This window comes from Microcaecilia unicolor, chromosome 5 (genome assembly GCF_901765095.1).
Source record: "Microcaecilia unicolor chromosome 5, aMicUni1.1, whole genome shotgun sequence".
Taxonomy (NCBI): Eukaryota; Metazoa; Chordata; class Amphibia; order Gymnophiona; family Siphonopidae; genus Microcaecilia; species Microcaecilia unicolor.
This window is the reverse complement of record NC_044035.1, coordinates 28,268,954-28,294,164: the sequence shown is the minus strand read 5'-3', so window position 1 is coordinate 28,294,164 and position 25,211 is coordinate 28,268,954. Positions and strand designations below refer to the sequence as shown.

General features: G+C 42.9%; 1 protein-coding gene across 1 annotated transcript in view; it reads right to left on the bottom strand.

Moving 5' to 3' along the window:
* The window catches only part of SORCS1 (sortilin related VPS10 domain containing receptor 1), a 588,550-nt gene that overhangs the window by 13,992 nt on the left and 549,347 nt on the right, over positions 1-25,211 (bottom strand). The window contains exons 23-24 of the mRNA XM_030204718.1: positions 17,664-17,795; positions 6,332-6,431 (exon numbers count right to left, since the gene is read on the bottom strand). Coding sequence (XP_030060578.1) covers positions 6,332-6,431; positions 17,664-17,795 — 232 coding nt within the window. The remainder of the gene's footprint in view (positions 1-6,331; positions 6,432-17,663; positions 17,796-25,211) is intronic.

Below are 25,211 nucleotides of genomic sequence, written 5' to 3'. Positions count from 1 at the left end.
CAAAACTTGGACGTTTTTCTGTCAATATTGAACAAAGCAAAAATGTCCAGATCTAAAAGTTAGACATTTTGGTCTAGGCCTGTTTCAATCACTACTATGTCACAAAAATGTGCCCTAAATCAGTATTTCCCAAGTCAGTTCTGGAGTACCCCCTTGCCAATCAGGTTTTCAGGATACCCACAATGAATATTCATGATGTGCATATGCTGCCTCCATTATATTCAAATCTCTTTCATGCATATTCATTGTGGAGTAGCCTACTGGTCAGTACATTGAACTGTAGAGAAAGGGACTCAGGCCCATAATCCCACTCTTACTGTTACACTTGTGGTAGAAAGTGTGAGCCCTCCAAGGCAGTGGCGTAGCCACAGGTGATCCTGGGTGGGCCAGGGCCCACCCACTTAGGGCTCAGGCCCACGCAACAGTAGCACATGTTTAGCGGTAGCTGGTGGGGATCTCAAGCTCCACCAGCTGAAGACTTCTCCCTGATGGTAACGAAAATGCTACTCTCTATGATACTGACACCTGCACATGCTCAGTTTTCAGCGCATGCCTGCTGCAGACTGCCAAGGTGGAAAGAAGCGTTTTCCCGCCAACTGAGATATTTTTTGGGTATGTGTGGGGGGGGGGGGGGGGGGAGAACACTTGGTGCCCACCCACTTCTTGCCTAAGCCCACCCAAAATCTGTTGTCTGGCTACGCCCCTGCTCCAAGGCCCACCAAAAACCTACTGTACCCACATACAGGTGATAGCTGCAGCCATAAGGGCTATTGTAGTGGTGTACAATTGGGTACAGTAGGTTTTTGGTGGGTTTTGGAGATCTCATCATACGATGATTAAGGGGATAATGATGGCATGTGTACCTGGGACCTTTTATGTGAAGAGTCCACTGCAATACCTCTTGTCTGTGTGGCTAGTCTGCTAAGAATGCTGGACCCCCCCCCCCCCCCCCTCCCAATACATCCTAAAGGTTTTGCTTTTGTGTCATTATTATTTCTTTTTCTAAAATGGTCCAAAAGATAATTGCACTGAGCACAAAACCATTTTAGAATGAAGGAGTGGCCTAGTAGTTAGGGTGGTGGACTTTTGTCCTGAGGAACTGAGTTCAATTCCCAGCACAGGCAGCTCCTTGTGACTCTGGGCAAGTCACTTAATCCTCCATTGCCTGCTGCATTGAGCCTGCCATGAGTGGGAAAGCGCAGGGTACAAATGTAATAAAAATCTAGCAAATGACTACTTTTGAAACAAAAATATAAGATGTTTTTCTGGTTGGAAAATTGCTATATTTGCCTCTTGAGTTTTGTATGCAATCTGCTTCTTGCTGGCCTCCCACTTAGTCACCTCTCCCCTCTCCAGTCGGTTCGAAACTCTGCTGCCCGTCTCATCTTCCGCCAGGGTCGCTTTACTCATACTACCCCTCTCCTCAAGACCCTTCACTGGCTCCCTATCCGTTTTCGCATCCTGTTCAAACTTCTTCTACTAACCTATAAATGTATTCACTCTGCTGCTCCCCAGTATCTCTCCACACTCGTCCTTCCCTACACCCCTTCCCGTGCACTCCGCTCCATGGATAAATCCTTCTTATCTGTTCCCTTCTCCACTACTGCCAACTCCAGACTTCGCGCCTTCTGTCTCGCTGCACCCTACGCCTGGAATAAACTTCCTGAGCCCCTACGTCTTGCCCCATCCTTGGCCACCTTTAAATCTAGACTGAAAGCCCACCTCTTTAACATTGCTTTTGACTCGTAACCACTTGTAACCACTCGCCTCCACCTACCCTCCTCTCTTCCTTCCCCTTCACATTAATTGATTTGATTTGCTTACTTTATTTATTTTTTTTGTCTATTAGATTGTAAGCTCTTTGAGCAGGGACTGTCTTTCTTCTATGTTTGTGCAGCGCTGCGTATGCCTTGTAGCGCTATAGAAATGCTAAATAGTAGTAGTAGTAGTAGTAGAGTTTTGGACGCTTTCAGCAAAACGCACAAAATCGGATTTAGACGCTATATTAAAAATGTCCCTGTTAGTGAGCTTTTTCTCCATAGATGAAAAAGAAGAAAAAACAATAGCATTTATAAATCGGACCACTAGACTGTAAAATTAACTTGCATTTTCAATTCGAAAAGCTTTGAAATCTGGTTTGACAGCATGTTCAAAGCTATTGAGCAGAAAGTTAAACACATAGTAAATGACAGCAGATAGAGACCAGTATGGCCCATCCAGTCCTGGGTTGTACCTGCAGTTCCATGTGGGTTATTCCCTCTTTGGCATTAGGGTTGTAACGGTCGCCCAGTGCATTCCCCCCCCCCCACCCTTGTCTATTTTTTCTTTAGTGTGAAAGTTATTTTAATTCCATCTTTATGCAATATAGGGATCCTCTATGTTTGTTTTGTCACTGTTTTTGACCCCACAACTTCCCATGGAAGAGTTTTTCCAGGTGTCACTTTTAAGTTTTCCATCTTGAAAATTCATTTCATGGCCTCTAGTTCTTCTTCATTTTTAGAAAAAGGTGTTTGCTCATTACTCGTTTTCTAGAATTTAAATGTCTGTTTTATATCTCCTCTGTTCTCCTTCCTCCCCCCCCCCCCCCCACTAGGGTATTCATGTTCAAGTCTCTTCTTATACATCTTCCAGCGCAGACAGTGGCGTTCCTGGCCTGGATGGCACCCGGGGCGGAGCGCCGATGCGCCCCGCCCCTGGGTGCAGCGCCCCCCCCCCGCTGACACCTCCCCCCCCCCGGCAAAATGACACCTCCCCAGGTGGTAGGTGGGGGCGGTCCGCCCCGGGTGCATGCCGCTGGGGGGGGGGGGGGGTGCCGCGGCGCGCGCCTGCTCCGAGTTCGCTAAACTTCACTTTGCTGCAGCTCCCTCTGCCCCGGAACAGGAAATAACCTGTTCCGGGGCAGAGGGAGCTGCAGCGAACGAGCGATGAAGTTTAGTGAACTCAGAGCAGGCGTGTGCGCCGCGGCACCCCCCAGCGGCGTGCACCCGGGGCGGACCGCCTCCACCGCCCCCCCCCCCCTTGGTACGCCACTGAGCGCAGACTCCATAACATTTTGGTTGCTTTCCTCTGAATATTTTTGAGTCTTGTTCCCCCGGATTCTGTATAGAGCGACTTGAGCTGTATGTGCAAAATCCAGTCGTATTCTGAATTTACGCACACAACTTAATTATTTAACAAGCCAATCAGCACCAATAATTGCCAGTTAACAAGCAATTGACACTAATTGGCATTAATTAGAATTTACACGCATAACTGCCTAAGAGTATTCTATAACACAGGGGCATAGCCAGACTTCAGCGGGAGGGGGGGTCCAGACACCGAAGTGAGGGGGCACATTTTAGCCCCCACCACCACCACCGCCAACAACAACTTTGACCCCCCTCTGACAACCCTCTCGACTCCTCTCTCGCCGCCAACGTCGCCTACCTTTGCTGACGGGGGACCCCAACACCCGCCAGCCGAGGTCCTCTTCTTCCTTTGTTCTGTTTCTGAGTCTGATGTCCTGCACTTTGTACGTGCAGGACGTCAGACTCAGAGACAGGAAGAAGAGGACCTTGGCTGGCGAGGGTTGGGGTCCCCCGCCAGCAAAGGTAGCAGACAGCGACGGCGGGTTGATGGCGGGTTGGCGGCGGGAGGGAGGGTCCAGAGGGTCGTCGGCAGGGGGGTCCAGGGCCAAATCTACGGGGGCCCAGGCCCCCATGGCCCCACGTAGCTACACCCCTGCTATAACATGATGCGCGTAAATTCTAAGTCACCTAGCTGGAAAAGGGGGCAAGGCCATAGGCATGGAATGGGCGGGTCAAGGGTGTTTCTAAAATCTATGCTCGTTGTTCTAGAATACACCCGGTCCGCTCACAATTTAGGCATCTGTATTTACACCAGGTTTTACTTGGTGTAACTGCCCCTGACTAAATTTAGTTGTGCGGACGGGCGCTCAGCGTATTCTATAAACCGTGTGGAAATTTAGGCTTATTCTATAAAGAATGGCTAAATATAGGCATATTTTATAGAATACGCCTAGGCGTATTTCGTTTTGGTACTGATTTTTTAGGTGTGACGTATATAAGTCCTTTATGTCTTTCAAAATATGTAGTAGCTTCTAAAACTAAACACAGTATTCCATGTGCAGTTTCACTAATGACTTCTACAGAGGCATTACAAAGCTTACAATGCACAGAAGCACACAATGGCTGAAAAAAAAAGGATAAATAGAGAAAGTACATATTTTTTTTCCTAAATCACCAAGCAAAACACACATTCCTTAATGATATTGGCTATGAGTGAACAGGAAGATCCACCGGCACTTGAGTAATTGTGATAACGATGCAGATTTTTAATTGTTCACTGTGGATGTCATCTTACCAAAAGGCCTTATTTTGGCACAGTTTGATACTATATTCTACTGTTTTACACTTCTCCTTTGTTAAGCAGGGGATTATAAAAATATTAACAGTCCTTAAACCAATCAAACATATAAACGGCGAGTGACCGACTCACTCACAAATGCGCAGTAGAGACTTCCTTCTCTGTCCCGACCCTGCATCAATACGTGATGACGAGGGCGGGACAGAGAGGGAAACTGCACCGCCGAGGTTGATACCGCTCCCCCCCACCCGCCCACCTGAGGTCGCCGCTACCGTTACCCCCCCACACACACCCGGCCCGGGCCCTCTCTCCGCTACTAAACTTACACATCCATTCGCCGGAACGCAGCACGAACATCAGCTGAGCTGCCGTCTGCCTTCCTTCCCTGCCTGTGTCCCGCCCTCGCTGACGTTACGTCACAGGAGGGTGGGACACAGGCAGAGAAGGAAGGGCCGACGGCAGCTCAGCTGATGTGCGTGCTGCGTTCTAGCAAATGGATGTGTAAGTTTAGTAGCGGAGAGAGAGAGGGCCCAGGCCGGGTAGAGGGATGGCGGCGGCGGTGACTCGGGGGGGGGGGGAACGGTAGCGGTGGCGACCTCGCGGGGAGGGGGAAGGAAGGAAAACCCCAATACCAGCCCGTTTTTGCGGGCTCAACGGCTAGTATATATATATTTTTAACATGTAACCATCAGAGGGCAGGTTTGAATCTTCTCATTCATGTCACTGTTAATATTGGTGAGGTGAAAGAATCAAAATCAATTGACCTTGCCAGGGTTAAAATCCAAACTGAGGCCAGTGTCTTCAGTGTCTTCATTTCCTTCAGTGACCAATTCCGATTATGTGGCAGCTTCTCTTCAGTCAGCTGCTTTGGGCCTTCATTTCTGAGGAAGGCCAGTGAACATCTGCTCTGCTGTTAATGGAATGCAAGATCATGATTTGATATTCCCCTGGAAGTTACTAGCGATCCTGCTTGGGAAGCACAAAAAGCTGCCAGCGTTGAAGAGGTTTATTGTAAAAGTGTATTCCACCACTCTGCTATCTCCCCCTCAAGCCTTCTTTCCCTCCTCCTGGACTTCTCAGCAACTGTGCTTTGACGTAGTCTTTTGAAGGTTCTTGCAAGGCTAGTGAATGTTTTCCCCATAGAAAAGTTCAGTGAGAGTCAGGACTATCCATCAAATTGTTGAATTACTGGAAGAATAAAGGCTAGAAATGGAATGCCCCAACTTTCCTGCTGATCCTCCTTCCCTCACACACCTGCTATAATCACTTTTATCTGCTGTGTCAGGGCAAGGAGATTAATAAATCTTAAGAAGCATGGTGCTAGGAAGCAGGCTATGGAAAGCGGTACAGAGAACAAAGGAAATAAAACTACTGGGTTGTAAAAATACAATCTTTACCAAAACCTTCATAAAGAGACAGAGAGGAGCCCTTGCGATGGAAGAAGGAAAGATAAAAGGGTCCTTTTACTAAGGTGCGCTGAAAAATGGCCTACGGTAGTGTAGACGCGTGTTTCGGGCGCGCGCAGAATCATTTTTCAGCGCGCCTGCAAAAAAGTGCCTTTTAAAAAATTTTTGCCGAAAATGGATGTGCGGCAAAATGAAAGTTGCCGCGCGTCCACTTTGGGTCTGAGACCTTACCGCCAGCCATCGACCCAGCGGAAAAGTCTCACGCGGTAACCAGGCAGTAATGACCTACGTGCGTCAAATGCCACTTGGCATGCGCCCAATAAGTGCATATGAAAATGAAAATGGTTTTTCAGACTGCGCCAAAAATGAAATTACCGCAAGCGCCATGCGGTAACTCCATTTTGGCGCTCGTTGGGCACACGTAGACGCTTAAACAGCTAATAAAAGAGCCCCGAAAATGTGCTATCGTTCTACATAAGCAAAACTGTTAGGACATGTTTGAAAGATTGTGACGCATGGTAACAAACACCAGCAGAAGCTTGATAATGACAAAAAGATACCTGCTGTGAAATGGGCGACATGAATTAGGATCCGAATACCAGGCTTCAATTCAAACTGGACAAAGTCTTGATTCAGTTTGCTGATAAAGATTTCAGAAATCTGCAAAGAAAGGTCAGATCAAAGTCTATGAATGTGCTCTGTTACGTCTACGCTGCAAAATAGAGGAGGTGGAGAGAAATCATCTATTCAGGTAACCATTATGCTTTAGAGCTTCAGAAAGAAAATGAGCATACAGATTCTGTGAAGGAATGCACGCAGAGAAGCCAATAATGGAAAACATTTATGTGTGTAAAAATGCATTTTTCCAAGAAAATAGAGTTTTATAAAAATACATGCATTGTATACAGGTGTCAGCAGGGGTAGGGAGAGGATGGGAATCGATCTCTGTGTTCAATTGGCCCATACCAGTTCTTACATACCGCTAAATCACCAAATGTGGGTCCAATGTGGTTTACAGCAAAGTACAATTCAATTACAAAGCAGCAAAACATTAATACAATAACATAAAAATGTTCCAAAAATTATAATAAGTAAAGCAATCACAATAAATTATTTATCAAATAAAAAAAAGTTTTAAGCAAATAATAAGCATGTTGTTTTAGATTAAAAACGTACCCACAGAAAAAGCGAGTGTGAATCTTTGCGATTACTTTTTCCCTGGGCAATAATGAAAGCAAAACTCCCCGTGAAGTTTTAGTTTCCTATTGATGCAAAGGTATCTGTAGGGTTCACACTGATATAAGTAATCTAGTCCATTCAGTTATTTCTAGTATTGTAAATCTATGTAAACTTTGTATTGTAATCCACTTTGAATCCCAGTAGACATAAGGGGGTGCATTCTATAAATTGCACCTAAAAAATCACTGCCAAAAACCCCCTGCCTAGTGGTTAGGGTGGTGGACTTTGGTCCTGGGGAACTGAGTTTGATTCCCACTTCAGGCACAGGCAGCTCCTTGTGACTCTGGGCAAGTCACTTAACCCCCATGTAAGCTGCATTGAGCCTGCCATGAGTGGGAAAGCGCGGGGTACAAATGTAACAAAAATAAAATAGATACTATTGGAGATTCTACATGGAATGTTGCTACTATTGGAGATTCTACATGGAATGTTGCTATTCCACTAGCAACATTCCATGTAGAAGCCTGCGGGGCCACATTGGTGATCTGCAAGGGCCAACTTCTACATGGAATGTTGCTAGTGGAATAGCAACATTCCATGTAGAATCTCAAATAGTAGCAACAGTAGAGGAGTGGCCTAGTGGTTAGGGTGGTGGACTCTGGTCCTGAGGAACTGAGTTCAATTCCCACTTCAGGCACAGGCAGCTCCTTGTGACTCTGGGCAAGTCACTTAACCCTCCATTGCCCCATGTAAGCTGCATTGAGCCTACCATGAGTGGGAAAGCGCAGGGTACAAAAATAAAATATTCTATAAGCCTTGCTTAAAGTTTGGTGTGGTTTATAGACTAATACTTTAGCTGAGAGCACTGCCATTTGCACTGACAAAAACTTGATGTAAATGTCCATGACTACATTGCCACATGGTGACCCCCATGTTAATGGACAAGTTCCTTGGTGCAATCTCCAGGGGTATGTTCCGGTGGTTCCCTCATTTTGGTCATCTTTTTGGCCCTCTGCTGGTATTTTGGCATTTGCTTATTCTTTGTGCTACTTGCGGTTTACAAAAAAAATCAAATAAAAAAAAAAATTGGCGGATAATACTCTTTAGTAAATAGGCCCCATTTCTGTTTATTTATTTGTTACATTTGTATCCCACATTTTCCCACCTATTTGCAGGCTCAATGTGACTTACATAATACCGTAAAGGCGATCGCCAATGCCGGTACGAACAAATACAGAGTGATGTTGTGGTAAAGTGAAGTTCCTGTGTGACTCCTCTGAATAGACAGAGGCCACATCAGAAAAGAAGCAGAGCTAGCCTCATCTGCCCGCTCCTGGAGGTCTAAAGGAAACCAAGGGGCAGCAGGGCGAGAAACTGAAGCACCTTGCAGCAACTCTGACTGCCCCTGCTTCAGTAAACAGGGAGGCAACTTAGGCGCCTTGTCTCTGGCAGCAGCTGCCACAGACACTGCAAATATGGCAATGCTTCCGGTCAAAATTGGATTTGCTGCCACTTCAGCAGTGCTCAACTGGAAGAACCAAAGCACTGCTCATCCAACGGTCCTTTGGCACTGAAAGAAAATTCTCATACTGTTGGCATTTTCACACTGTTGTGGTAGCTGACCTTTGCATCCCTCAAACAAAATAGCGCTTGCTTTATCCTGCAGTACTGCCATATATCTGCAACCCTGTACAGAGACTAGTCTGACAATATTTATTTATTAATTTAGTACATTTATACCCCACATTTTCCCACTAGAGCAGGCACAATGCGGCTTACAGGGTTACTTAAGGTTAAAACTCATTGACGGTAGAATGGGTAGAACATGAAGATAATAGAGGATGGATGACGAGGTTGATGCAGTCGGTGGTTTAACAGGTGAAGTCAAGTAGATGAAGGTGAGGACTTATTGCGATTGGGTGGATAAGCTTTCTCGAATAGAAATGTTTTTGAGGATTTCTTAAAAAGCTGATGGTCATCAATTTTTTTTAGACATCTAGGCAACGGACAATAGAGTTTGTTCAGCAAGGGCCCCTTTTACCAAGCTGCGGCAAAAGGGGGCCTGCGCTGGAATCAGTGTGCGTTTTCCACGTGCGGAGGCCCCCTTTTTACTGCAGCAGGTAAAAAAAAGAAGTCTCTCTTTCCTGCAGGAAATGGCCACGCGGCATGTAAAGTACTTGCTGCGTAGCCATTTCGGGCAGTGAGGGTTTCCACGCTCACTGCTCGATTACCACCAGGGGTGAGACAGTGCACTAGGGGTGAGAAGTACCGCCGGGCTACTTCCTGCTTAGCGAGCTAAGTGGCTTACCGCCACTTAGTAAATGTGTTATTTGATGTAAATTAAAAACAAAATATGCAAAAATATGATGGGGAAAATAAAAACATGACTATACAGTGAAAAAGAGAAGGTGAACAAAAATCAACTCATGGATGAAACGAAGCTGTAAAGCTGTAAAAGAGCAGCTCCTTGCAGAAGAAAGCAAATCAAACCATTGGGACGTCTATCTCATTTTTGGAAAAATATTGTGGTAGAATTCAAGTGTTTCCCTTTATTTATAACCACAGAGAGGCAGAGTATTACCCAAATAAGAATAATAATTTATTTGAGTACAATAAGCATTCGAACACTAGAGGGGAGAGCAGTCAGCTGTAAATCTGTTAGCGTTTGCACTGCTTTCCTTATGATTTATAGGAAGGAAAAGCTAGATGGTATTATAAATAACCCGCCAAACATAGTTTCACATTACCTACTACACTGTTTATTATCAGCATATACAGAACTATAATGGATGGGTACTTGATCGCATAATATGAAGTCTATGAATAAGGGGGCCTGTGCTAGAAGATGTTGGCCTGTTTCTTTTAGGTTTGATTAGGTCATGCGATTCGGGTTGTAAGGAACACTTTTGAAATTCTGTACCAAAGTTTAGTTTATTTTTTTTTACTTTGAGTCAGTCCGGATTGCTGTGAAACAGAAAAATAACTGGATACGAGTCTTCTGTTTCTCTCTTTTCAAGGCACAACGAGGTTGTCTGAAGGTTGTCTTTTTTCAGTGTAAGGCCACACGTTATTGACCAAAAATTCAGGAGCACCGAGAGGTAGTGCTCACAGGGAGACATGTTTATATTGGAGGAAAAAAAACATGCATGCATGTGGTATTTTCAATCTCTCCATGCACTTTCTAGGACATTTCTACACACAGAAAAATCAAGTGCTAATGAGAACACAAACATTATACCCTCAACAAATTCCAGAGAGAAAGTGCATATATACTTGTGATTTAAAAATTGATGTCAAAGTCTACAGGTAAAATAAACAGTAAGCACCGATTATTATTATCATCGAAGGGAGCTCACAGTCAAATAATTCAATTTACGCTCTGCTTCATCACATTCACTTAAATATTCATAAGGTCAATTGAGTCAAGGAATCATAGTAGGATCTGTCAGATCAGCGTACATTCCCTTATTTTGGCTAAAATGAGTCGAGCATTTTCTTTCAAGGGTAGTATCGCAATCCTCATCAGTCCTAAGCTGTTACTCTTTTAAAGTCTACAGGTAAACAGTGCTTGATCGTAACTAAGTTAAACTAACTAGTTACATGCAGTTAAATAAAAATTTTGTCACTTTTATTTTTAAAGAAGTACAGGAATCATTTGTTATTTACACTTTTGCTTTTGCAAAAGTAATAATTTCACCAATTTTTACTACTTTTACTTACAGATCATTAGCAGATCAGCAATTTTATGTTTGATTTCTTTCAGTAACGTGTGGTGTGTACCATTCGGTCCAGGTGATTTATCCTTCTTTAAACATGTCGATTTGGATAAGTATGCCTTCCAAGTTCACCGAGATTTCTTTCAGTTCCTCCACATTATCACCCTTGAAAACCATTTCAGGTACAGGTAGATCTCTTACATCTCTTCTTTTGTAAAGATTGAAGCAAATAATTCATTCGGTTTCTCTGCTATGGCCTTGTCCTCCATGAGTTCTCTTTTTTTCTCCTTCATGATCTAACTGTCCCACAGATTCCCTCACAGGCTTTCTTGCTTCTGATGTACCTGAAAAAAGTTGTTACTGTGAGTTTTTGCCACTACAGTAAGTTTTTCTTCGAAGTCTCTTTTAATCTCCTTTACTAATGCTTTCTAGCTTGACAGTGCTTATGTTGCTTCTTATTTTCTTCATTCAGATCCTTTTCCATTCATTGAAGGATGTTCTTTTGGCTCTAATAGCCTCTTTCACTTAATCTTTTAATTTACGCTGGCTGTCATTTGGTCTTCTTTCCACCTTTTTTTTAATATGTAGAATCAGCGCGTGTTTTCTAGCAAAAAAGGTGCCGGTACTCTAATGCCAGGCTACCCTTCAGGGGTGGGGTGAACACTGAGGGACCCACCCCACAATAGCCAGGCCCCCTGCGACCAGTCACAGAATCTATGACAAGGCAGAATTGTTGTGTAGAGCCTGAGCTCTTTCATTAAAACTTGGGGTCCATGGGTCAATTTTTGTAGACAATGGAAAAGGTGCCGGTACTCAGTACCCCCAAGTACCCCCTCAAAAAAAGCCCTACGTAGAATACATCTGGTCTGGATTTCCAAGATGGCATTTTTAAACAACATCTATGACTGATTTGAAGTCCTGACCTTTGTGGCCAATCCTTTAATCAAAGATCTAAACCGGTTTGTGCACTCTTCTCAACTTTCTGCAAGTCCTCGGATACAGAATCTTGAAAGAAGAAAGTCACTTAACATATGTGCTAGTTCCAAAGTGCTAAGTTCCACAGAGATTTGAACTCAGATTGCTGGATTCAGATTTCAGAGCGCTCACCATTACAACACAGAACCAACAAGAAAGGAAAGAGCTTGAGCTTGTCAGTTACATTTAGGTGCAGTTTATAAAATACTTCCATTTACGCGCCTAAATGCCAGCACTCTAGAGACTTTAGAGAGAGAGGCGATTTTGCAACATACCTGGCTCACAAAAAGATGGTAAACATGGGGCTCACTCTTTTCCATGACTGCCCCCAAAAGTTTAGAATGTGAAAATCTAACTTTAACGATACCACAGCAGTTATGAAACTCACTCTAGTGAAAGAGATAAACCTTATGGTAAAATGGCTAGGAACTGAGTCAGCACGGAATAGAAAAAAAAGATGTGAATCGCCAATGGCAATGTTGAGAAAAATAATTTATTCACCACATTATTTAAAATAGGCCCAACACGGCTGCGTTTCGCCCTCCTAAAGGGCTGCGTCAGGGGCTAGCATATAACAACCCAGTGGTGCAGTAAAACCAATTCCACCTACTGGACTAAAACTCCTCCTCTCCTCAGAAGCTTCTGCTGCTTATTCAGGTATTATCCTGCTTATCTCTACGGCACCTCACCTTCAGCCAATAATGGACTACCATACAGATGATTTAGAATACCCAACCAACAAATACTGCAGTGTAAAATCTCTTCTCCCTGCACTGATGTTTCCAAAAACTGAAACGTGCTCACTGACAAATGTCAGGATAATTTTCAGCACTGCCACAGGCTATCCTAAAAATCCCTCCAAAAAAGCTAAATTTTTTAAAGTCCCATCAATAGTCTTCTGTATTCTCACCATTTTTTATAAAATCAGCGGTTTACGAAAAATGGTGAAAATATAGAAGACTATTGATTGGACATAAAATATAAAGTAGAAGATTATTGATGGGACATCAAAAATAAAAATTTAGCTTTTTTGGAGGAGGTTTTTTTTAGGCCAATGATGAAGGATAGTCTATGGCAATGCTGAAAATTATCCTGACAATTAGAGATGTAAAAGAGTTTTGAATTCCAGCACTTAGATGGTGCTGGGGGGGGGGAGGGGGGGGAGAAAAGTAGGGCTGAATATGAACAGCAAGGGGAGCTGCCTCTCCGGATGGCCCGCTTGGCATGACAGAAAGAGAGAACAAATCTCCTAAGCCGTCTAGGTCTAGCCAAAGGAGATTTGAAGAGGTACAGACCAGGAAAAGGTCTTGGGAAGGGAGCCAGGGATTGAAAGCAGCAAAGGCTTGTGAGTTGCAAGTCTTCAGATATCTGGTAGAGTCCAGATGGTGGACTGATTTTCACAGCTCAGGTGGTAAATGGAACCAGAATGGTGCATCCCACCTTGACCTCTGAGAAATGCAACCTTAGTATGAGCGACTGAACCCTTTTGTATCCCTACTGCCCAGAAAGAAGTGTTTGAGAAGTTTATTATAGAGTTTTTTTTGCATTTTTCTCTTTTGGAGAGAAATCAGTTTCTTTATCAAGTATCTTCCTTATCTGATATACAACAGGACTTCTCTGGGTAGAAATGGTTCCTACCCTATATAGTAAGTCTTACTGTTCAGGTCCATGCCTACATTTTCAATGGCATTATCTGGATAATGCCAACAAATATCCATTCAGACTGCCTTGGCATTATTCATAAAGTGCTGGGGTGGATCATAATGACCTTGGGCTGGGCCTGGAGTACTTAGGTATTGCATAATTGGTTAAACCCAGTTCGTTTTTTTCTAGCAAAAAAGGTGCTGGTATTCAAATGCTAGGCCATCCTTCAGGGGTGAGGTGATCACTAAGGGATCCACTCCACAATAGCCAGGCCCCCTGCAACTAGTCACAGAATCTATGACAAGGCAGAATTGGTGTGTAGAGCCTGAGCTCTTTCACTGGGGTCCATGGGTCAATTTTAGCAAACAATTGGAAAAGGTGCCGGTACTCATTACCCCCAAGTACCCCTCAAAAAAAGCCCTGGTTAAACCTCAATTCAGCTCAAGGAATAAGACCCAACACGGGCTGTGTTTCAGCATACAAGCCTTCTTCAGGGCTCCTACAAAATCGTGGAGAAACAGTGAACATGCATGAGACAGACCTACTTGCAGTTTCTGCAAGCTGAAGAGCCCTAACCTCATTAGTTTTTCTTCACAGGGAAGCTGTCCCATACCCCTGTATCATTTTTGTCACCCTTCTCTAAGCTTTTCTCTAATTATGGTATGTCTTTCAGTTGAGGCAACCAGAACTGCATACAATACTCAAGGTATTGACCAGTGTGGCAAACTAAGTAGAAGATTTCAATGTATTGTCCATAATGCGTGGAATACATCTATTCTGGGCATTTCAGGGTGGTATTTTTTAACATCTTCCTCACCTCAAGTAACCCTTAAACCGTTCAAAACTCTCCTTTCAGCTTTTTCTAATTTTCTCTTTTAAAAATTAATATTACTATGCTCTTTCCCATCACATTCTAGTCATAAAAATTCCACATTGCATCCCTCTACAACTTTGATAGAATTTGTATTAAGGCTGTACCAAATATTCATATTCGATTTGATTCGGCCCCAAATAGTGCCCCGAATCCATTATTTATATGTATCCGAATAGTGATTTAATTTTGGATACAAATAATCCAGGGCTCTACTGTGCTAAATCCTACTGAAATAAGCACATGATCTCTGATTTCAAGTTGCTTCCTTTATTGTTTGTTATGTTAAAGCTCAATCCCCTTTATTCGTATTCAGTCAAATAATATTTTTCATTATTTGTATTTGGCCAAATAGTAAAATATGTGAATCAGTACAGTTCTAAATTGAATCCTGGCATCGGTGTCCAATTGGTTATCCTCCGCGAGGACGGAAGCAGTTCTGCGGGGATCCCGTGGGGATAGAAGCAGTTCCTGTGGAGTTCCCGTGGGGACGGAAGCAGTTCCTGTGGGGTTCCCGTGGGAACAGAAGCTGTTCCTGTGGGGTTCTCGTGGAAATGTATGCTGCACTTGCGCCAGCCTCTCACCTACCGAGTTCTTTCCTCCTCCTCCTCCTCCTTGCTTTAACAGCACAGATGTGGAAAGCCTCCATTAAGGAGGTGGTAGACATACAAATGGTGACGAGATTCAAAAAGGCATGGGATGAACACAGAGGATCTCTATTTAGAAAATGGAAGTTATAAAAAACCTAAACTTAAATGGCTGCATGTGTGTGGATGTGTCGCGTGACACTTACATGGTGACTCTGGCTGTGATGAACGAGGGCCGATACCGGGAGACCTGTACGGTCTGTGTCTCATATATGGCTATCTGGTTTTGGATGGGCTGGAAAGGGTTTAGACAGCAACTTTAGTGGCTGGAACATAAGGACGGTTCTGGACAGATGAATAGGCTGGAGTGGGCTTTGAGGGCAACTCCAGCAGTTGGAACATAAGGATAGGGCCAGGCGGACTTCTAGGGTCTATGTCCCAGAAACGTCACAGAAAGACCATAATCAAGTATATAATATCACATTCATTGTTGATTTAATCATGAATTGATAATGATTGTGACTATTGGGCAGACTGGATGGATGGACCGATCCGGTTTTTATCTGCTGTAATTTACTATTACTATTAATCCTCTCTGCTTCCAGGCTGATGTGTAGACCTCAGCTCTGACATAGGCATGATCATCAGATGCCACCTGACCTACTGGCGCGTGCATGTGGTGATCTCTTAGCACACAGTGCCAGTGAATCAGAGAAGTCTTATATGTGCGCACCAGATTGTTCCAACTTCCGTTCCTTCCTTGCCTGCAGTGTTGCGGCTCAAACCCAGAGACTGAGAGAGCTAACAGGAATTTTTTTTAATGTACCATTAAATTCTTGTGGGTGAGGACAGGTTAAATTCTTGCGGGGCGGGCAAGATTCCCTGTGGGGACAGGCGGGGATGGGTTAGATTCCCTATGGGGACGAATGGGGACGGGTTGGATTCCAGTGGGGACGGGTTGGATTTCTGTCCCCATGCAACTCTCTAGTTTAGATCTTCATCTAGTGCCGTACATTGTAACTCTCCAATCTTATTTTTTAGACTTCTTGCATTCTAGTACAGAGATATTAAAGTATGTTTTTATTTGCATTTCCATCCTGAGTAGCACTTGATAGGGGTAATTTGGATCAATTTATCTCTGTCTGTTCTTTATTTAAATGCATCTGGGCTACTTTAGCTCTTACCATAATTTCTCTATTGGGACTTTCTAACTACAGCATTTTACCAGTATCTTTTTAAGATACTTTATTCTGCACAATGCATTTATGAGTGTCTGCTAGCTTTCCCCAATGATCTAGTTTAAAAGCTGGTCTACCTTCTTTTTAATCGTTAGTCTGTGCAGCAGCCTGATTTCAACTCGGTTAAGATGGAGCCCATCCTTTTGGAATAAGATCCCCCTTCTCTAAAATGTTGCCCAGTTCCTAACAAACTTAAAGCTTTCTTCTCTACACCATTGTCTCATTCACAGAACTCTGCCTGCCTGTGGATCAAGTTTCAAGTTTCAGGTTTATTTACATCTTGATATACCCCTTATTGCAAGGTCACCTTGGAAATTTACAAAACAGAATTTCTGGATTTCAGCTTTCTACTTAAAAGCCTAAATTGGGTTTCCAGAACTTCCCTCTTGCACCTTTCTATGTCATTGATACCCATGTATAATATGATAGTTGGCTCCTCCCCAATACTGTCTAGAATTCTGTCTAAGTGATGCATGAGGTCTTCCAACTTTTCACCAGGCAGGCATGTTACCAAGTGATACTGAACTCGCCAGCCACCCAGCTATCTGCATTTCAAATGATTTAGGGGGTCTTTAACTAAGGCATGCTCATGTTTTTAGTGCGCACTAAAATGGGCACATGCTAAATGTTGAGACACCCATAGGAATGCATTGGCGTCTCTGTTTAGCGCATGCCCAGTTTTAGAGTGAGCTAAAAACGTGAGCGCGCCTTAGTAAAAGGGGGTCTAAATTATCAATGACAATGGTCACCTTCACCCTTCTCTTCTGTCACACATCTCTAATAAATAAACTTCTTGAGTGGGGAAGCAGCCTAATGGCTAGTGCAGTGGGCTGATAACCAGGAGAACCCTGACCCTGGGCAACTTCGAGTTGGGTCTTCTGTCTGGGGGATGTCGGGTCTGGGGGTTGGATTTTCTGTCGGGGTTCATGGGGTACTAGACCACTAGGGTGGAAGACTGGGAGTTCCACCAGATCTCCAGCCCTCTAGGTCAAATTGATCAATGGGGTCTCTATGGGGAGACCTCCACCCCCTTGCATTGTTAATGTTTGACAGGTCCGGGCTTTTTTTTTTTTTAACAGCACAGACCTGTCAAACAACTTCTGCAGAAGGACATGTCCAGGCACAATTTTTCCACAGAAATACCCCAATCATCAGAGCTAATAGTGGGCCTAATATTACATGCTATTAGCTCTGATCATAGGGGCATTATTTCTCCCGCTGTTCTGGGGGAGGGTGGTGGTCACACCATCTGGTAATGATGTGTTGAAGTTTCCTTGCTGATTTGTGCTTAAATTTAAATTAATGAAGTTGTGAACTTAAAAAGACATATTTCACCCCAGCATAATCTCAATATATATAGCCTTTGGTAAACATACCAAAACCAAAAAAGAAAAAGGAACCCCTAAGTGCATACAGTCAAATCCAGGAGTAGAGGTGAACTACGAAGACACTTGCAACTAAATGGGTGGAATACAAATCTCTATTACTACTACTACTTATAATTTCTATAGCACTACTAGACGTACGCAGCGCTGTACACTTGAACATGAGGTACCATTCATGTATGAATGGTGCCTAATAAAGATTTTTACTCTACCCATTTGGCTGCAAGTGTCTTCTTGGTTCACCCCTACTCTGGTAAACATATAACAACCTTTGAACATTGACCTCAGAGTTCTTACCTGTTTGAGATCATCTGCTGTTTTTTTGTTTTCACTTTCAGTGTCTTTAAAAGGTAAAATGAAGAGTTCCGCAGACGTTGGCAGACCAGGGAGAACCGCTACCAAAATGTGCTTACTGTGGATTCCCGTTGCCTAGACAGAACAATTGAAGTAAACCAACAGCAATACAATGGACACTCAACATCAAAACAGAGTTTTTAAGGATAGGCAGGCTCTGTAGGTCATCCTTGAACACAAAAGTCATATATGAACCAGAGACCCATCCATTCTGTCCAATTTACTTCTTAATGCAATATTGTACACCACACTTGATTTCCAATTTTCCTCTCACAACAGTGATCACTTGTGCTTATTGTAACCTGAAGTTAAATATTATCTTGTTTACCTGAAAGGGGAAGATCGTTTCAGGCAGGGGAGGCTCAAGGTAGCCCAGAAATAGTCCACAATGGCACTGAGACCAGTAGATAAGCTAAATTGTTTAAAAATGTTTTGATGGTTGTGTATGATTATAAGTTATTGAACTGAGGTACCCAGAGATCCTAAAGTGGTGCTATGATCTTTTTTGAGGAAGTTTAATATGTAAAACACTTTAAATTGTGAGTTTCTCTGAGGTTTAAAAGTGCAGATTTTCACACAATTCTCCACAAAGATTGGCTATAAGGTGTTGTTTGATGTTAAAAGTGAGAATGAGAGGTTTCTTTAGGATAATTTTTTGACCGTTTTAACTGTGTAGGACTCACTTTGGCAAACCCTCTTCTACAGAGATTTGCATAGCTTGAATCTGATTGGCTGCACAGCTCACCACAGGAACCTGTTTTGGGGGAATTTTCTTGAGCCCAAGGGAGACGAGAGTAGACGGCTGGATTCTGAACAGGCAGGGCGGACGTCTGAGAATCTGGGAGGTTAAAGTGTGAGTTGAAGAAATACATAATTTGTTTGACCAATATATGAAGAAGTTTGGTGAGTGGAATTGAGAGCTAGAGTGTGACTATGTTTTGGATAGACGTTAACCTTCTTGTGACACTTTGGTGAGAGGAAGTTCTGCTCTAAAGTATAAAGTAAAAATTTGTTCTGAGAATTATCAGAATTACCTAGTAGAGATTTTTCATCTAACTGAAAAGCTGTGAGAACATAAAGGGAAGGGGAGAGAATTAAAATACATACAAGTTCTGTGAGAACCCTGCAAAGTATGTACAGCTTGAGGAGCATTTTATTATTATTATTGTGGTATTCTATAGGGAAGACTTATTGAAGTTAATCTAAATTTCATACAGAAATAAATCTGAACTGCGAAAGGGTTGAGATATGCAGTGGTGTAGCCACAGGTGGGCCTGGGTGGGCCCTTTAGGGCTCAGGCCCACCCAACAATAGCACACGTTTAGCAGTAGCTGGTGAGGATCCCAAGCTCGGCCAGCTGAAGACTTCCCCCTGATGGTAACAAAAACACTACTCTCCACAATCCTGGCACCTGAGCATGCTCATTTTTCAGCGCATGCCTGCTGCACACTGCCAAGGTGGAAAGAAGTGTTTTCCCACCAGCTGAGATATTTTTTGGTGGTGGTTGGGGGGGGGGGGGCGGGGGAAGAACACTTGGTGCCCACCCACGTCTTGCTTAGGCCCACCTAAAATCTGTTGTCTGGCTACGCCCCTGGAGATATGTCTCAGCTTCAGGTGTAATTCAGAGTGTGTTTGAATTCCTGAGAATTCTGAGGTGGGGTAGGGTTTTTTTTTTTCATCAGTGGCTTCGTTGTCACTGGGGACTTAAAAGTGTAGTAGATGCTACTACAACAGCTATATATATATTTTTTGTTGTAAGACAGTAATCTTGTCTTAGTGATTGCTACTGTGTGTGTGAAGTGAATAATATTTTTGAAGAGCGTCAACCAAGAAGACAGCAGGTAGTTAGTGAGGTGAAACAAAGTCTGAGATAGTCAGACAGTATTTAGCATATATCAATGATATATATCAAGCGGTTAGCTTGACGGAGTTTAAAAAGGGGTTAGATAGATTCCTAAAGGACAAGTCCATAGACCGCTATTAAATGGACTTGGAAAAATTCCGCATTTTTAGGTATAACTTGTCTGGAATGTTTTTACGTTTGGGGAGCGTGCCAGGTGCCCTTGACCTGGATTGGCCACTGTCGGTGACAGGATGCTGGGCTAGATGGACCTTTGGTCTTTCCCAGTATGGCACTACTTATGTACTTATGTACTTATAAGAGAAACCAGCATTCAGATTCTTAAACTAAAAGAGATTTTTTTTTTTTAGGAACATATCCTGAGTGAGAATATCTTCTCCTGCTTTAGACTTAGTCCCGCCCACCCTACCTCTCTACCCACCCACCCCTAGAGTGACATGTCTTATATAACCTCCCTATCAACCCACTCATTACTTTTACATCACCCATTTCTATTCTTCTATCACCTTCTCCCACTACTCCAACCAGAGTTACACCTAATCACACTGACCACCCTTCAACATCTTCAGTCCTTCTGTGACTGTTCTCTTGTGCTTGACTGCTTAAATATTAAATGCTTTACTTTTTGTCTATTTAGATTGTAAGCTCTTTGAGCAGGGACTGTCTGTCTTCTGTGTTTGTACAGCGCTGCGTACACTTTGTAGCGCTCTAGAAATGTTAAATAGTAGTAGTAGTAGTAGTGAGAAGTTGCACACACTTTTAGATAAGGAGGTAGTTTTCTCTCCATTTTGTTTTGGTTTTAGTAGTAGGCAGTAGGTTCCACTGCAGCTGATTATTCATCACCCTATGCAGAAGGAGGACAAAGAAGAAGACGGGCCTCACCATTTCCACATAAGAAGAAGACACAAGGAAATCTTGAACTGCCAGATAAGTCTTCAGCAGTTGCACCTATGACATCCAGGAACTAGACTAAATTTTCTATCTGTTTTCTTTGAGCTAAAGAGACACTGACACCAGTGGCGTTCCTAGGGGGGCGGACATCCAGGGCGGCGCCCCGCCCCCCGGGTGCAGCGCCCCCCCCCCCGATGCAGCGAGGACCCCCCCGCGAAAGACCCCCCCCCCCGGGTGCATGCCGCTGTGGGGGGTGCCGCAGCGCGCGCCTGCTGCGAGTTTACTAACTTTGCTCGTTCGCTGCAGCTCCCTCTGCAGGAAGTAATCTGTTCTGGGGCAGAGGGAGCTGCAGTGAACGAGAGAAGTTAGCGAACTTGTGCAGCAGGTGCACGCCGCGGCACCCCCCCCCCCCCCCCCAGCGGCGTGCACCCAGGGTGGACCGCCCCCCACCCCCCCCGCCCTTGGTACGCCACTGACTGACACAAAGAGGGTAATAGCAGAGGATGAAGCCATACTTCCTTTGTTGATTCATGATCCTGAGAGCAAGTGTACGGGTACTAGAGTGGGATACCACATTTTCTGCAGAACCTCTTATCTGATATTGCGGTAAGAAAAATGGGTGTTCTGATTTTTGTATATACCAAAGTGTCCTGAGCTATAAGAGGAGTTCCCATGTAGTTTATTGTTAAATGGGAGGAAAGAAACATTTGAATTGTAACTTTACTTTGCATTTATCCCTGCCTTAATAGATTGAGTTTTGTTTTCTTACACTCCTGTTAACCAAGATTCTATAAACCTTTTATAGTTTAACTAGTCCTTAAGTAAATCACGTCTTGTGGAATAAACATATTCTGTTAAACTTTACAGTTGGTCATATTTTCATTATCCTGTATATAATTACTTACAAAAAAATTTCCTTTGGAATGTAACACCTTTTCTCTAGATTTTCACGTATTTTTCCTCTCAAGTTTTTTTGGGAACTTGAGATGAGGTTAGTTTGTTAATGAAGCTTTTCGCTTTGTATTTGCATGAGCACTCTCTGTCTGAGGTAACATTACAGTACACACTTAAATCCTATTCAGGTACATGTAGGACAGAGTCAGCTCATGGGACTAGGGGGCATACATTATCTCATGCGTCCTTGAATTCTAGGCAGTAAATAATTCACTTTTAATAAAATCACCAGGTTCTATTTCTAAAAGGGTAAAGTAAATGCTCAGGAAATTCACTAACTTGTATCCTTATTTCAGTCAGTTGAGTACATCTGTTTATCTTAAGTACATAAGAGTAGCCATACTGGTCCATCTAGCCCAGTATCCTGTTTAAAACAGTGGCTAACACAAACAAAGCACAAAAGGGCCTTCAAAGTTGGAATAACGTAGCAACCTTAATGGAAGGTAACCCGACACGGGCCGTGTTTCGGCGCTCAAAGCGCCTGCCTCAGGGGTCAAGGAGTAGACGTCTCAAATGTCAATGAGCAAATAGACCGCGTAGCGGTAAACACACCGTGTTGGTTGTCACAAAGACTTTAGCGCGTAATAGCGGGTTCTGTAGATCTCTTCTGCTGTCTGTAAAACAGTGGCTAAGCCAGGTCAGAAGTATCTGGCAGAAACCCTATTAGCAGCAACATTCCATACTATCCATCCTGGGGCAAGCAGTTGCTTCCCCATGACTGTGTCAATAGAAAACTATGGACTTTACCTCCAGAAATTTGTCTAAATCTTTTTTAAACCCAGATATGTTAACCACTGTTACGACATCCTCTGGCAAAGAGTTCCAGAGCTTAAATTTCCTCCTATTTGTTTTAAAAGTATTTCCATGTAACTTCCTTGAGTGTCCCCTGTCTTTGTACTTTTGGAATGAGTAAATTATCAATTTACTTCTACTCATTCTACACCATTCAGGATTTTGTAGACCTCAATCATATCTCCTCTCATCCATCTCTTTTCCAAGCTGAAGAGGCCTAACCTCTTTAGCCTTTCCTCATATTGGAAGAGTTCCATCCCCTTTATCATTTTGGTCACTCTTCTTTGAACCTTTTCTAATTCTGCTATATGTTTTTTTTTTAGATATGGTGACCAGAACTGAATGCAATACTCAAGGTTCGGGTATTATGGATGGTTAGACTGGACTGGAAGGGATAGGAAGAGTATCATGTAGATAGGCTGAAGAGGTGGGAGGGAGGAAGAGGAATGTGGGACGATGGAGAAGAATTATGAGGTGTAGGTAAACTGGTGAGAACGAGTTGGTTTTGGGGGAGAAAGAGATACTGGTGGAATCTTTATGCCACAAGTTCTCCCTGTGTGTGCAGATGACCAGTTAAATCCATGACCCACCATATTTTTATTTATTTATTTATTGCATTTGTATCCCACATTCCCCCACCTATTTGCAGGCTCAATGTGGCTTACATAGATTTATTGACATTGCCATATCAGGATATCAGATACAGTTAGTAATGTGTAGCGATCGAGGAAGGGAAGAGGGAAGAAGGAAGGGAGTGATTAGGATAGTTGTATAAGGTGAGCTTTTCTTTCTATAGATATAGTATCATGTGCTGAGTTCAACACTTCCAATCATTTTGAAAACTTAGTGTCTATGGTGAAATGAAGCATAGAAAATTGAATCACGGCAGAATGAAGACTGCAAGTTCTCAAAGTTTGTTTTTGATGTGGATTCTTTTTTCCCTGAGGCAGAGCTGTGGCTCCACATGCAGTAGAACTGCATTGAAAACCAGAGAGCAGTTAGAAAGCGGTTGAGAAGACTAAAGAATATTTGAACTAACTCTGGGATGACTGACGTTGGATTGTGAACAGAGATCATGCATATTCCATCTTTAGACTCTGGGACTTAAGTGGATTTCTGCTCTTCAAGACAGAAGTTTGTTTTAAAAGTTTATACATAATAATGCAATAGAAGAAAAATTGAAAAAAAAAAGAAGATAGGAATGGACTGATGATTGAGAGTAAGAGATGGAGAGGCAATATTTCACTTAAATGAAAGATTTGGGTGCTCTTGCTCTCCTCTGAAGGCCCATCTAAAGTTAATATTTTAATTTATGCTTTACGTGAGTTTTTTTTCTTCTCACTCTCATATATTGTTGCCTTAATAAACTAGGTATACAGTAGGTGCCCTTGCATACAATCAGCCCCAAAGTATGCACATGAATGCAGTTGAGCCTATTGGTCAAGCTTTTATTTATTCAATTTCAAATGCATTATGATTTAACACTTTTAATTTGGTACAATAGAATATTAAGAATAAAATGGAAGGGAATCTCATTCATTTTACAATTGTTGATCAATTCCAACTAACGTGCAACCTACGCTGCTCACTCCTAATATTAAGGGAATCTTGGAAAGCAAGTATGCTCTGAAGAACAAGTAAGAAACCAGCTGCTGGATGCTTTTGCTAAACTCAGAAGGTAGTTGAAATCCCTGGAATGCTAATTAGCAGAAAGTTTCCAGATGGCGAACAGCAGGTGAGAAGGCTGTGGTTGGAAGTACATTCTCTCTGGAGGAAAAGTAGGAGGAAGAGTCTGTTTTACACTGCTGAGCTTCTGCAAGCTGACTGATTAATTGGCTGGCCCAGCTCGAGGGCAGCTTCTGGTTCTACTACACATCCGTCAGTGCCTCTGGATGTTGCCGTAGGCACTTTTAGTGCTGAATCTAATGCTATTAACCAGCAGCAGTACCAAGACAAGAAAGAACTGAAGAAGCTCAGCCCCTCGTCTTTATCTCCCATTAGACATGCAATTCAATTAGTCCAAATGCAATTAATTAGACAGGGATGGGAAATACAGCTTTCCTCATTTGCTGGGGTATTTTTTTTTTTTTTTGAAGAATCACAAACAAGTAACTATAAAATAAATATCAGATTAATCAAGGGATCAATCAAGCAAAGCACATCTCAAACCTTACCAGCTCTAAAGAGTAAATCCAAAGTGCTACAAAGACAGCTGGCTCTTCTTGTGGACTGTGCAGTATTTCCAAACTGCCTAAGCAGGCCTTCATTGATTAACTTTGCTACTGTTATTCTTTCTTTCTGTAAGTTTTAAAGACTGGTAACCATGCAGTTCTTGTCAAGGTCCTTGCATGATAGCAAGATTTTTATTTATTTATTTGCCACCAATTTGCAGGATCAATGTGGCTTACATTTGCCGTAATGGCGGTTGCCATTTCCGGGTAACTGAATTACAAGTGGTATTACGTTAAGGTGCTTACATACATGGTAACATACATGGAACATAACATATATGGAATAGATCATGGTATATATTTATACCATGTGTGTACATACATGGTAAAGAAGAATGCTTTATGGTATTGCATGAGGTTCCTGAGTAATAAATTGGATTATAATCTACATTAGGTCATCAACTATAGAGAGACCCTGTTTTACATAAGGTTTAGGGTGGTAGTGTTTGTCCTGTGATTAGATTTCGGTTTTGAATAGATCGTGTGTAGTGTTATTATTTAGTATTTAAGATGGATGTTTATAGTATGCCTTCTTGAAGAGATCTGTTTTCATTAGTCTTCGGAAGATGGTTAGGTCTTGTGTTGTTTTTATGGCCTTTGGTAATGCGCTCCAGAGTTGCGTGCAGATGTATGAGAAGCTGGTCGCGTATGTGGATTTATATTTTAGCCCTTTACAGTTAGGATAGTGGAGATTGAGGTATGTGCGTGATGATCTCTTTGCGTTCCTCATAGGCAAGTCTATGAGGTCTGATAATGTGTTGA